Source organism: Lactuca serriola, chromosome 5, assembly GCF_051521515.1.
Source record: "Lactuca serriola cultivar US96UC23 chromosome 5, Lser_US96UC23_V15, whole genome shotgun sequence".
In the NCBI taxonomy this organism is placed as follows: Eukaryota; Viridiplantae; Streptophyta; class Magnoliopsida; order Asterales; family Asteraceae; genus Lactuca; species Lactuca serriola.
In genome coordinates, this window is record NC_136412.1 from 124066294 (window position 1) to 124078253 (window position 11960).

The 11960-nt window shown below is 36.6% G+C and overlaps 2 protein-coding genes across 3 annotated transcripts; one reads left to right on the forward strand and one right to left on the reverse strand.

Annotated features, from left to right (window-relative positions):
• The first annotated feature begins 3587 nt into the window (after positions 1-3587).
• Positions 3588-8082, forward strand: LOC145052923 (putative serine/threonine-protein kinase At1g54610). 2 transcript variants are annotated; one of them, XM_079000847.1, is made up of 8 exons: positions 3588-3740; positions 4069-4539; positions 4616-4900; positions 4989-5306; positions 6196-6423; positions 6743-6843; positions 7122-7239; positions 7482-8082. In XM_079000847.1, exons 2-8 carry the CDS (start codon positions 4141-4143, stop codon positions 7782-7784), a joined length of 1752 nt encoding a protein of 583 aa, XP_078856973.1. In that variant the 5' UTR covers positions 3588-3740; positions 4069-4140; the 3' UTR covers positions 7785-8082. The 2 variants fall into 2 exon arrangements, with proteins under 2 accessions (XP_078856973.1, XP_078856972.1); XM_079000846.1 differs by having other exon boundaries at positions 3590-3744.
• Positions 8083-9534: 1452 nt separating this feature from the next.
• LOC145052925 (inactive beta-amylase 9-like) lies at positions 9535-11719 on the reverse strand. Its single transcript, XM_079000849.1, has 3 exons — positions 11383-11719; positions 10702-11184; positions 9535-10632 (listed from the first exon to the last, which is right to left on the reverse strand). The coding sequence occupies exons 1-3, from the start codon at positions 11620-11622 to the stop codon at positions 9757-9759; spliced, it is 1599 nt and encodes a 532-aa protein (XP_078856975.1). The 5' UTR covers positions 11623-11719; the 3' UTR covers positions 9535-9756.
• Between the last annotated feature and the right edge of the window lie 241 nt (positions 11720-11960).

Genomic DNA, 11960 nt, shown 5'->3' on the forward strand with positions numbered 1-11960 from the left:
GTAGGTTGTTGGGATGAGTCCGCCGACTTCGAGGCATTTAGCCTTCCTTTAGGAGTGAGGCTTGAGTGCTCGATGTGATTATATGTATTGTTAGGGTGTTGTGGTGATACTTGGAACAAATATGGGTAGGTGTGGAAGGTAGTATGGGCCCGTACTACTGAAAGCGCAGGACCCATACGCGCGACAAGGAAGTCACAACCCTTAGGGTTTTGTTGGGGGTTGGTCCCCAGTTGTTGTATGAGTTATCTGATACCTTGTGTTGTGTTTCAGAATGGTGATGACCAAGTGATTTGTGACGGGATCCGGTTCGGGATCAAGATCGCGATCAGGAGAGGGCGGACAGGGGGAGCTGACAGCACCAGAGACGATCGGCCAAATGAGGCCAGATTAGATGGATGACAGGATCCGAGCGATCCTGCATGATGAGGTTGATGCGTTGTTCCGGGCCGAGTTGCCGGAAATGTTCGGGTCGATTAAGACCGCCATGGTGGAGTATTTTGATGCGCGCTACGCAGCCCTCGCAGAGACAGTCGCCACAGCAGCTACATCGGCTGTATCTATGGTAGGGGGAGGAGTAGGTAGGGATTTTCAGTACCGGGACTTCGACAACACGAAGCCCCCTACTTTTGACGGGACGCATGTTCCCATCAAGGCTATGAGTTCTTCACCTGCTCGTGTCCTACTGACCAAAAGGTCAGGTGTGCTCTAAACCTGCTTAGGTCCGGAGCCAAGGACTGGTGGAGACTTGCGACTGGGGCTTACACTGATGATCAGACAGCTGCTGTTACTTGGGAGCAGTTTAGAGATATGTTCCGCACTCGTTACATTCCGAAGGTTGAGCGGGAACGTTTGGCAAAGGAGTTTCTGAGTTTAAGATAGGATGGAGAGTCGGTGACGGAGATCACCCATATGTTTACTGAGCAGGCGATGTTCTGCCCGGAGTTTGCTTCCGAGCAGTCTCAGATGACCCGTTATCTGAGTATGCTCAAGACTGATATCCGACAGTTTGTATCTACCCAGCGACGTGATACTCTTCTAGAGTTGCAGGAGGCCGCCAGACGGAGGGAGTTGGAGATTGAGCTGCAGCTAAGGGAGCAGCTGTCGGCCCCGGTATTGACACAGCCGGCGCTGAAGCGGCCTAAGACCGCCGATGTTAGGACCGCCGATGAATGGACAAAATACATTGATAAAAATATCAACACGAATTTTCTTTTCCAACTGCACACAATATCTTAATGATGGAAAAAGGATAGACTTTTTGAGTGTGTGTGTGTGAGAGAGAGAGATGTTTGTTTTTTTTATCTATTTTTTAAATAGATTTAAATAAAGAAACTTAAAAATATGTTAAAAATGTATATAAGTCTTTTTATATGAGTGATGAATTATTTGTTAAAACTTTTGAAAATAAAAGGACTATCTATGAAGTTTCTTAAACTTAAAAGGCTATATCTTATATTTCTAAAAACTTCATGGACTATTTATGAAGTTGACAAAACTGCACAAATGGTCCCTGTGGTATATCGAAAATTGCCATTTTGGTCAAAAAATGTTTGGACTAGCACCAGTAGTCCAAAAGTTTGATTTTGTTGCCATTTTGATCCAATTTGATATAAACTTTTTTATAATGACCATTTTGCCATTTGTATATATATTTTTCATTTTTTATTACAGAAATAAAAAAAAACAAAAGGAGAATTACCCCCCCCCCCCACATTCACACACTCTCTCTCTACATTTCCATTTCACAATAATATAATTGCCGAAAATCAAATAATAGTATATCATATCGCCGGAGCTACCATTCTCTCGCTGGAAAATCAAATCATACAACGCCATTCAGACGTCTTTCTCCCTTTTCCACTACAATTTTAATCAGGCGAACCCTAAATTCAGTTAGTTATTTGCAGATCTTTGGTTCCTCAGAGATAACCACTATCGACCCCAAATCTACACTGCATATGCAAATCGCCGTCACCAAGAATGAAGATGGGTAAAAGGAAGTGGGAATGGATTAGTTTTGTATCGCCACTTCTTTAGCAAACCCTAACCTTAACACCTCTACCACCGTTTGGAAATCATAACCCTAGTGTCGTTAAGCCCTAAACGACCGATCAGAGTGGCAAAGCAAGGGTTTCTATAGCTCATAGATCGTTGTCATCGTCGGAGAAGGATAGAGACGAAGAGAGAAGAAGGCGAAACTAGGGTTTCTGAAAACGCAAAGTCATTAGCTAGGGTTTCTTATATGAAACGATACCGGCGAAGTCGACAATTGTTGATATGTGTTGAACGTATATCTGTCCCAAGTCGTCGCTCCCTCTCTCTCTCTCTCTATTGCGTCCCCAGTGTCAATCATCCTCGTCTTTCCAGATCCAACTCCAACTAGTCGTTCCCTGAAATAGATGTTGGTGGTGGTGTTGAACTGTTGGCGACGATTTCCAGTCGGTGGCAGTGGTTTCCAATTAGGGATGATATTCGGGTCGGAACAGAACCGAACCGACCCGAACCCGAATAAACCGAAAACCGAATAAGGGTAATTGTATGAACCGAAAACCGAACCAAATAAGCAATACGTGTTCGGTTCGGTTCGGGTATTATTCGGTTCGGTTCGGTTCCGGCCCGAATAAGCCAAATAACATGTACAAGATGATTAAGGAGCCGAATAATCCAAATAACCCAAATAACATTTACAATGTGATTATAAATATTGTATTTTGTATGACTTTTGTAGCTTATGATAAACACGAATAACATGGATTAACTATTCTTGATATATAAAATGTAAAATCCGACCACTACAATCTTAAGATATAGTTATTAAGCAACATATTAAACACTAAACATTAAACATCCAGAACACCTAAAAACTATCTATAAGTATATAAGTTAAACATTAAACATTATGTGAGTATTTTGGGTAACGATTGATAGAACACAAGACCGAATAAGCAATTGTACAAATGGAAAAAAAATGTGACTTTTCATATTTGGTTCGGTCCATTTGGACCGAATAAGCCCTTATTCGGGTAACCCGGACCGAATAACCCGAAAACCGAATAAGCATTATATAGATACCCGAAAACCGAATCGAATTGCTTATTCGGGTCTAATTCGGTTCGGTTCGGGTTTTCAGGCCAAATTCTCATCCCTATTTCCAACAGGTGGTGGTAGTGGTTGTTCATGTTTTCCGGCAAGTGATGGTGGTTGTGTTAGATTCCTTTTTGTGAAAAACGAGAGAGAGAAAGAGAGGGAAGAGGAAATGAGTATTTTTTTCTTTGAATATATTTAGATAAATAAAAAACCGAAAAAAATAAAACAAGGACAAAAAGGTCATTATAAAAATGTTTAAATCAAACTGGACCAAAATGACAACAAAATCAAACTTTTAGACAACTGGTGCTAGTTTAAACCTTTTTGTATTAAAATGACAAATTTTGATATAACATAGGGAACATTTATGCAGTTTTTTTTTGTCTTGAATATATTTATTTTTTTTCCAAAGAAACACATTTTATAATTTGAAATTGGAATTGATTTGACACATAATAGTCAAATATCATTAAAGAGGGAAAGGTTTCGTAGGTAAATGAAGGTTTCATATTTATATATTTGGATGGTGAAAGGTGTTTAATAGCGAAATACGCATATGCAGTTTGAGTGATTGACTCGTGTAGAGAGAGACAAGGAACACGAACAGCCCAATTCAACAGATCTTCCCCACCTTGAAAACAAGTCATCAATCAGTAAGTAAGTTACAGAGTTCCTCTTTTAGATCTTCAATCACACTTGTTTCAAAAGAACAAATTAAAGCTTCTTGTTTTATTCTCCACTGTTCCCTTCAACCCTTTTGTTTTTGTTCATGTTTGACCGATATAAGTTTGAGGGCTTTATTGGTTATGATTGCTGCCCCTGCTTTGTTGGGCAAAAAAGAGAAAAAGCTAGGGTTCTTCTAATCAACCACTGCATCTTTACCAAAACCCCAATTATTTTTCTTCATTTATTGCTGCTGGAAGCCTGAAATCCAGTCTGTCTTTCACCAAATCATTGGATTTGATTCGTTTTGTTTTTCAGGGTGTGTTTGAAAGGAAACTAGCTCGGAATGTCATGAGAAATGAGGGTTAGGGTTTTTAAAGTTTGGGATAGATGGGGTGTGTGTTTGGAAGAGAGATTGCGTCTTCTGGACCACCAAGTTCTGAAATCGTAGTAGAGAAGAGGCGAGAGAAAGATAAGGATTCGAATGGTCAGTCCGGGAGGAAAGAGAGAGCTTCTGCAGCAAATCCCGACACCAGCAACAATGGCGGAGGTGGTGGTGGTGGAGAGCCACAAAATGGGGTTTCTCAAAAGGTGGAAAAAGACGCGAATGTGAGGCCGAGAGGAGAGAGAAGACGCTCAAAGCCTAATCCTAGACTGAGTAATCCACCGAAGAACATCCATGGCGAACAGGTGGCTGCTGGGTGGCCTGCTTGGTTGTCTGCTGTTGCCGGAGAAGCCATTAATGGCTGGATTCCTAGGAGGGCTGATACTTTTGAGAAAATCGACAAGGTAAGTAGTTATAATTTCATTTATCAAATTTCTTGATATTACAAATTCTCTAAAACGTGATATGAAAATCTGATAGATTGGGCAAGGCACATACAGCAACGTGTACAAAGCCAAAGATACAATGACAGGAAAAATAGTCGCATTAAAGAAAGTTCGATTTGACAATTTGGAGCCTGAAAGTGTGAAGTTTATGGCAAGAGAGATTTTGATATTAAGGCGTTTAGATCATCCAAATGTTGTGAAATTGGAAGGATTGGTTACATCAAGAATGTCTTGTAGTTTGTATCTTGTTTTTGAATACATGGAGCATGATTTAGCTGGACTTGCTGCTAGTCCTACAATCAAATTCACAGAACCCCAGGTTTAGATTTTTAAGAAACTTGGTCATATTAAATAATTGTGATTGGGGTGTTTATTTTTTTTAACAATTTGTGAATGTTGTTTTTTAGGTGAAATGCTACATGCATCAACTGTTATCTGGGCTTGAACATTGTCATAATCGACATGTGTTACATCGTGATATCAAGGGGTCGAATCTTCTTCTTGATAATGGAGGAAGTTTAAAGATTGCTGATTTTGGTCTTGCATCCTTTTTTGATCCTAATCACAAACAACCAATGACTAGTAGAGTTGTTACATTATGGTATAGGCCACCTGAGCTTCTTTTAGGGGCAACTGATTATGGTGTAGGGGTGGATTTATGGAGTGCAGGGTGCATTTTAGCAGAGTTATTGGCTGGAAAACCTATCATGCCTGGTCGTACAGAGGTAACTAAATTTATATTCCATCATCATGTTTCAAGAAAATTACATTTATTGTCCCTTAGTATAGCTGCTTCTTGCAATTTTGGTCCCCCAAAAACGTTCTTTTTGGTCCTTATCTTCTAATGTTTTTGGTCTATATTCCAAGTAAAATGACTATTTTGATTTGTGAGTATATTTGGTTTTTGCAATTTTGGTTCCAAAAAAGTGTTTTCTTGGCTTTTTGGTTCTTATTTGAGGTTCTTGTAATGTTTTTGCAATTTTTGTCTTTATTTGAGGTTCTCGTGATGTTTTTGCAGTTTTTGTCTCTATTTAAGGTTCTTGAAGTGTTTTTGCAGTTTTTGTCTATTTAAGGTTCTTGTAGTGTTTTTGCAGTTTTGGTCTTTCTCTGAAGTTCCTGATATGTTTTTGGTCCCTGTTGTAAGTAAAAAGATTATTTTTGGTCCATGAGTATTGCTGATTTTTGCAATTTTGGTCCCAAATGTGGAGTCATTTTACTTTGAACAGGGACCAAAAATGTTACAAAAACCTCAAATAAGGGACCAAAATTGCAACTGCACTTTTTGGGACTAATATTGAAAAAATTAGTTATACCCATGGACCAAAAATGAAATTTACTCTTCTTATATTGGATTTATATATAGAAGCATGTTCACTAAAGAACTAGTTTTCATGAGAGAACTACATAATTCAATCTTGACCCTTGGATGAAAACAATAAAAGGAATGGTTTTATATATATGTTATAAGTAGTGAAGTTTTTTGTTAACAGAATTATAAAATTAGACATAGTTAAAGCTTATTAAGAGCAAAATAAGATTATAATATAAGTATGCCTTCTAGTTAGTTTTTGAAAATAATATAATAATTTTTTTTTGTCATATTACTTGTTGTAGGTGGAGCAGCTTCACAAGATTTTCAAGTTATGTGGGTCCCCTTCTGATGAATATTGGAAAAGGTCAAAGTTGCCACATGCAACTATTTTTAAGCCTCAACAGTCATATAAAAGATGCATAGCTGAAACTTTTAAAAATTTCCCACCTTCATCATTGCCTTTGATTGATACCCTTCTTGCAATTGATCCTGCTGAACGTCAAAATGCAACTGCTGCTTTGAGAAGTGAAGTCAGTATCCATGTTTACATTTTTTTTTTCTCCTTTCTATTTAGTATAATTTATCTGTAAAAATATTTGAAACTGTTTGACAGTTAAGATATTTATATCTATCAGTTTTATCCTTATGAATTGTTAAAATATTTAAAAAAATTTTAAAATGAAATTTTTGAAAAGCCAACCCATTAAGAGGAAACAAGAGGTTTTCATCATTTTTTAATTCTAAGGTTTTTACCCATAATAGCAATGTTGTATTTTCTTTTTACTACTAATGGCAACGTAACTACATTTTGCTACCAATATTATTTTCTTACAGTGTATTGTTTTGCAGTTTTTTACAACAAAACCGTATGCCTGTGATCCTTCAAGCCTTCCAAAATATCCACCTAGCAAGGAGATGGATGCCAAATTACGTGATGAAGAAGCTAGAAGGTCAGTATGCTTTTGCATTACAAATGCAAAAGAAATTTAAAAATTATTTACTTTGAAAAATATACCCAACCATAGCACTTTACTATCTTTTATTTTTCTCAATAGGACATTATACTTTGGAAAAGAAAATGACGTTGCTATAGTTGGGTAGATTTTTTTTAAGTACAATGCTGTAATTAAATGAAATGAAAGTAGTATGCTATCATAAACACATATATGAAATGAAAGTATGTGTTGTTATTCTTTATTTATTAACTTAAATGTGAAATTATTTGTAGATTGAGAGCTGTTGGAAAAACAAATGCGGATGGAGCGAAGAAGAGTCGCACACGTGAAAGATCTGCAAGGGCTATGGCTGCTCCAGAAGCCAATGCGGAGCTCCAAGTAAACATTGATGTATGCCAGATAAGCTTCCTTTTTTAGATTAATTTTTTATATTAAAATATTAATTTTCATTTGTTGTATTACAACATTTTTCTTTGAAAAATCCACTCAACTTACTTGTGGATTTTCCAAAGTATAATTCATACATAAGAAATAATAAAGTAAAAGTACAAGATTGATTGCTAATGAACTTTGATTTTCCAATCGAAATCCAACTTTTGATTTTATTTATTTATTATATTATATTTTTGCAGAGACGCCGATTGATCACACATGCAAATGCAAAGAGCAAAAGTGAAAAATTTCCGCCACCTCATCAAGACGGGACCCTCGGATATCCATTGGGTTCCTCACATCATATGGATCCAAGTTTTGACCCGCCCGATGTCCCATTCAGTTCAAATTTTTCATACGGAAAACCGCCAATTCAGACGTGGTCTGGACCATTGGCTGAAGCGGGACCCACAGGAGGGCGTGCTACTGGTACAAGAAGAAAGAAACATAATCATAATCATAATCAAAATCAAAATGATTCTTCATCAAAGAATAATAATTAAAACTAAGACTTCACTTCACTTGCCGGGAAACCCTTTTACATTTAGAATGAAGAGGTAAAGCTATTTTGTTTATTTCCTTTTCCTTTTCGTTTCTTGTTTTTATTTTTATTTTTTAATTTTTGTTTTATGGGATATGGTGAGAAAGGGTATTTTGGGTACTGTAAATGTTCTTGGTTTTTTTTCTTCTTTTGGTGAAGGAGTTTTATAGGTTAGTGAATTTGAAATAAATATATTACTATTGAACAATACTTGATTATTCGACTATATATTAATTGCAATTTATTCATTTCGAGGATAATGTTCGACCTATTTTTCTAGTGGACCATAAGGTTCTCATGTTTTTATTGATTTTTATTGCATTAGCAGTTCTTATAATATTGGTGTGCACATGTCAGCATCACCTTGGTATGATTGTGAAATGTTGTAACATTCTGATTTTTTAAAGTAGGTGTAAAAGTATTTGGGAGATTTTTTTAGTCGTTTAAAACTATTTGTTAAGTTAAAATTTTAGGTTAGTTTGTTAAGTTAGCAGGATAAATTTACAATACACAATGTTTTAAAAATGAGTTCGAACCGGCTAGCCGAACCGGTTGGATAGGAAAACCGGGGATGTGAGCGGTGCAATCATGATTGATTTTATGTCAATTTTTAGACTGGATCGAACCGAACGGTTTCTTCAAAAATTGGGTTGAATTGGTTGTATCACACCAGTAAAAAAACTGTTTTAACTGGTTTATTGAACTTGTATAGTTGGATTTTATTTAGTCCGTTAAAAAACAACTCATTTTCAAACAAAATTTAACATTTTCGGAATGTACACGAAGCCACAAATCGAAAGTCAACGCGTACCATTGCCAGATGTAATCGGTGGTCAAATCGGTTGAGCCGGAAACTGGTTACCAAACCGGTTCAATAAAAAAAACTGGTTTTTGAAACATTGGTTATACATCTCTTTCTGGTTAGTGGGGTCCAACATGTCAAGCAATGTCCGTTGGAAACTCTGTATTGATCTAAGGTCCGAAGGAATGTTATGATGAATTAAAATGATATTTTTTAAAAGTTAAGTCAAAAGGTCGAAGAGAATGTTCTGATGAATTAAAATGACATTTTTTTAAAAATTAGCTCAAAAGGTCTCTCTCTCTCATAGAAGTAATACCCTAAAAACACTCTCTAGTTACCCAATAAAGGTTTACAAAGTTTTTTTTTTCTTTTTACATCACTGTCGTGCCAAAAATAAAGTTCACCGAACACAAAACCTTCCCGATGAATTTATTATAGGGGTTACCTTTGTCCCTATAAATAGGTGTGTTCGTAAGGATTGTAATCACCATATTTTCAAATCAATATATTTGGTGAGTTCTATTCCTTTTCATTTGTTAGTTCTCTAGAATGAACTAAGTCTTCTTTTGCTTAGTTAACGTCAATTACCTATTGTGAGTGGAAAGGTGCTGTATTTTTCCAATATTCATCGGTGTTAGGTTAAAAGTAAGTACGACGTTGGGTTTTAGGAGGAAATTCTAGATCATCAATATTCATCAGTTTTAGGTTAAAAGTAAAAAGTAAGATAGTTGGGTTTTAAGAGGAAATTCTAGATCACTTGAGGTCCAAATCCTTCTTTTTAATATTTTTTTTATTGAAAAGCCAAAATATAGTACTTATATTTATTGAAACAAATGAAATAGATTAATTATAATCATAAACTTAAGACTTATTTCAATTTTTATTATTGACATTTCCTTTCAACAATAAATGGGTAAAAGAGATTATAATTCTTTCATACTTAATATCTTTTCACAAATTGTATCACTTCCAGAAAACAATGTATAATAAGTGTGCATGAGTGAGTTTGAAAAGTCAAATACGTGACATGTAGACAAGAACACTAACTAATGATTGCATGCAAATGTACAACTTTTCAAAGATAACTAATTTCTATACACTCTCCAGGAATACATCTAAAATCATCACAACTCTATGCAGCTTGCATTTTCCGGTTCTTACCAGGTACAAATACAGCACTGTCTCTCCCATTTCCAGCCAAATCATCGGAATCCAATTCCAATTCCAATTCCTTAATTCTCCTAACAAATGCTGAAAACAAAGGAAAGTTTACAGGCGAAAAGAACTCAGCCCCCATTCTCTGGTAAACAAACACTTCAATTCCATTCCCACCCACCAAATTCTTCCTAATCTGTTCAAAACTCTCACTGTTTCCTGCAATCTCCAAATTCTGACCACAAACCTCAACTCCATTCCGTCTGCAACCATCTCTTATCTCTTCAAGAAGCATCTCAGGACTCGAACACAACTCATTTGGCTGTTGTTCATCCAAAAGATCCATTCCTGGCAATATCATTCTACACGAGTTTTTATGAAATACTTTTATAATTTCTTCATATCTGTTCACGGTGTTACAAAACCCTGCTGCCACCTCAGCTGGATGGGACCGGGTTCTGTACCATGAGTGGATAAGAGGAAGCTTTCCCGACAGTATGACTGGAGTGTCGCTAAAAGATGAGGCAGCCATTGACAGGATCTTGTCAGCATGAGAGACAAGTTGGGTTGAATACCATGAAAGAAAGAAATCCCCGTATGGGGTCTTCCATGATCCTCCTTCTTTGAAGAAGGTGTTGATGATGGGATGTTGGTTGTAACTTGGGGCGTCGTGTGGACCAGAAAGTCCCCAATTAGGGTTTCCATGATTTTCGGAATGTTTCTTGAGATTGTTCATCATGTTTTGATCGTAACATTGAAATTCCCCTGCTCCTAAACTGATTTTATTCTTGTTTTGATCTTGATGAGATGGGTATCGAAGCTCACCATCCGGGCCCATACCGATTGTTATACCCTGTAAAAATTCATCCATCAGTAACAATGACATTGACAGAAACAAGATACTCATTCATCAACTACTTACTGTGATTGTGGAGCCCATGAATGGAGAGAAGGATGTCTTGAAGCTCTCGATGAATCCTTGATAGACATTCATGGCGGTTTTGCCATGAAAAATAGGAAGATCGTCAACACCAAAAGACAAACAGTCTTTATAACGCTTCCCTGAGCGATCAGCAAAGAAGATATCCGGTTCAGATTGCCCAATTTCAGAAACCCATTTAGGGAGGTGGATGTTTTCTTGTTTGCAGCCATGGAAGCAGAGGGTAACATGAAGCTTAAGACCTGCTTTTTGAATCATGTCTACAAGAGTAAGGTAGCCTGACCATTGGTATTTTCCCATTGCTTCTTTCTCTGCAACTCCCCACCAAATTGGGAGCTCTACACCTTCGACTCCTAATAACTTTAAAGCCCTAAGTCCTGCTGATATTGCTCGTGAATGGTTTATTGCGTGGCAATCAGACACTGAATTCATCGGTAATCCAACATATAACTTCACGCCATCTTTCTGTACATTTAACAAGTATCCATAGATCAAAAAGAGCTCACAAAACAAATCTAATTATAAGTTTTGATTAACTGAGTGAAGCAAGAACTAGAAGGATTTCATTTCGAAATACCTAAGTGAGAAACCTAAGTAAAAGGTAACAAACAATCTCCGATCAATCAAAACTAATTTCAAAACAATTAAAAATCAAGAACTTACAGGTTTCGATATGGCGTTATCCTCGGAAGCCTTGATGGATACTGCATGATGAGAATGAGAAATAGAAATAGATCGAGTTGCAACCTTAAGAGACACATTAGGGCATTTGGTTATTTGACAAAAACCAATCCGCGACTTGGTAGAAGATGAACAAATGATCATCGGAATGCTGTTATTGTTGTTATTATTGCCTAATTGAGAAAACTTGACCGGAGAAGCTACGATCAACGACATTTCCATGTTGGTTTTGAAAGTATTTGGCGTAGTGGATAAAATTTGAAAGAGATAGAAAGTTTAGGATAAAGGAAATTGAGGGTTTAAGATGATTTGAATTGGGGGAGAAGGAAGATGGATGATATATTGGCCAAACAGAGGAGGAAAGTACAGTCAGTGTGCCACGTGTCGTGCTCTTATAGAAGAAAAAGTTTAAGCCGCATACTCGTTCACGTTTTTTTAACACTTGTTTCGAAAATATGCATGCATAGTTGTGTAATTTGTGGATAATATTAAATTAATGTAGGGTCGATATAATTTTTTAAAATTCTTTTATCGTATGTTATCTATACTTGTGATTAAGA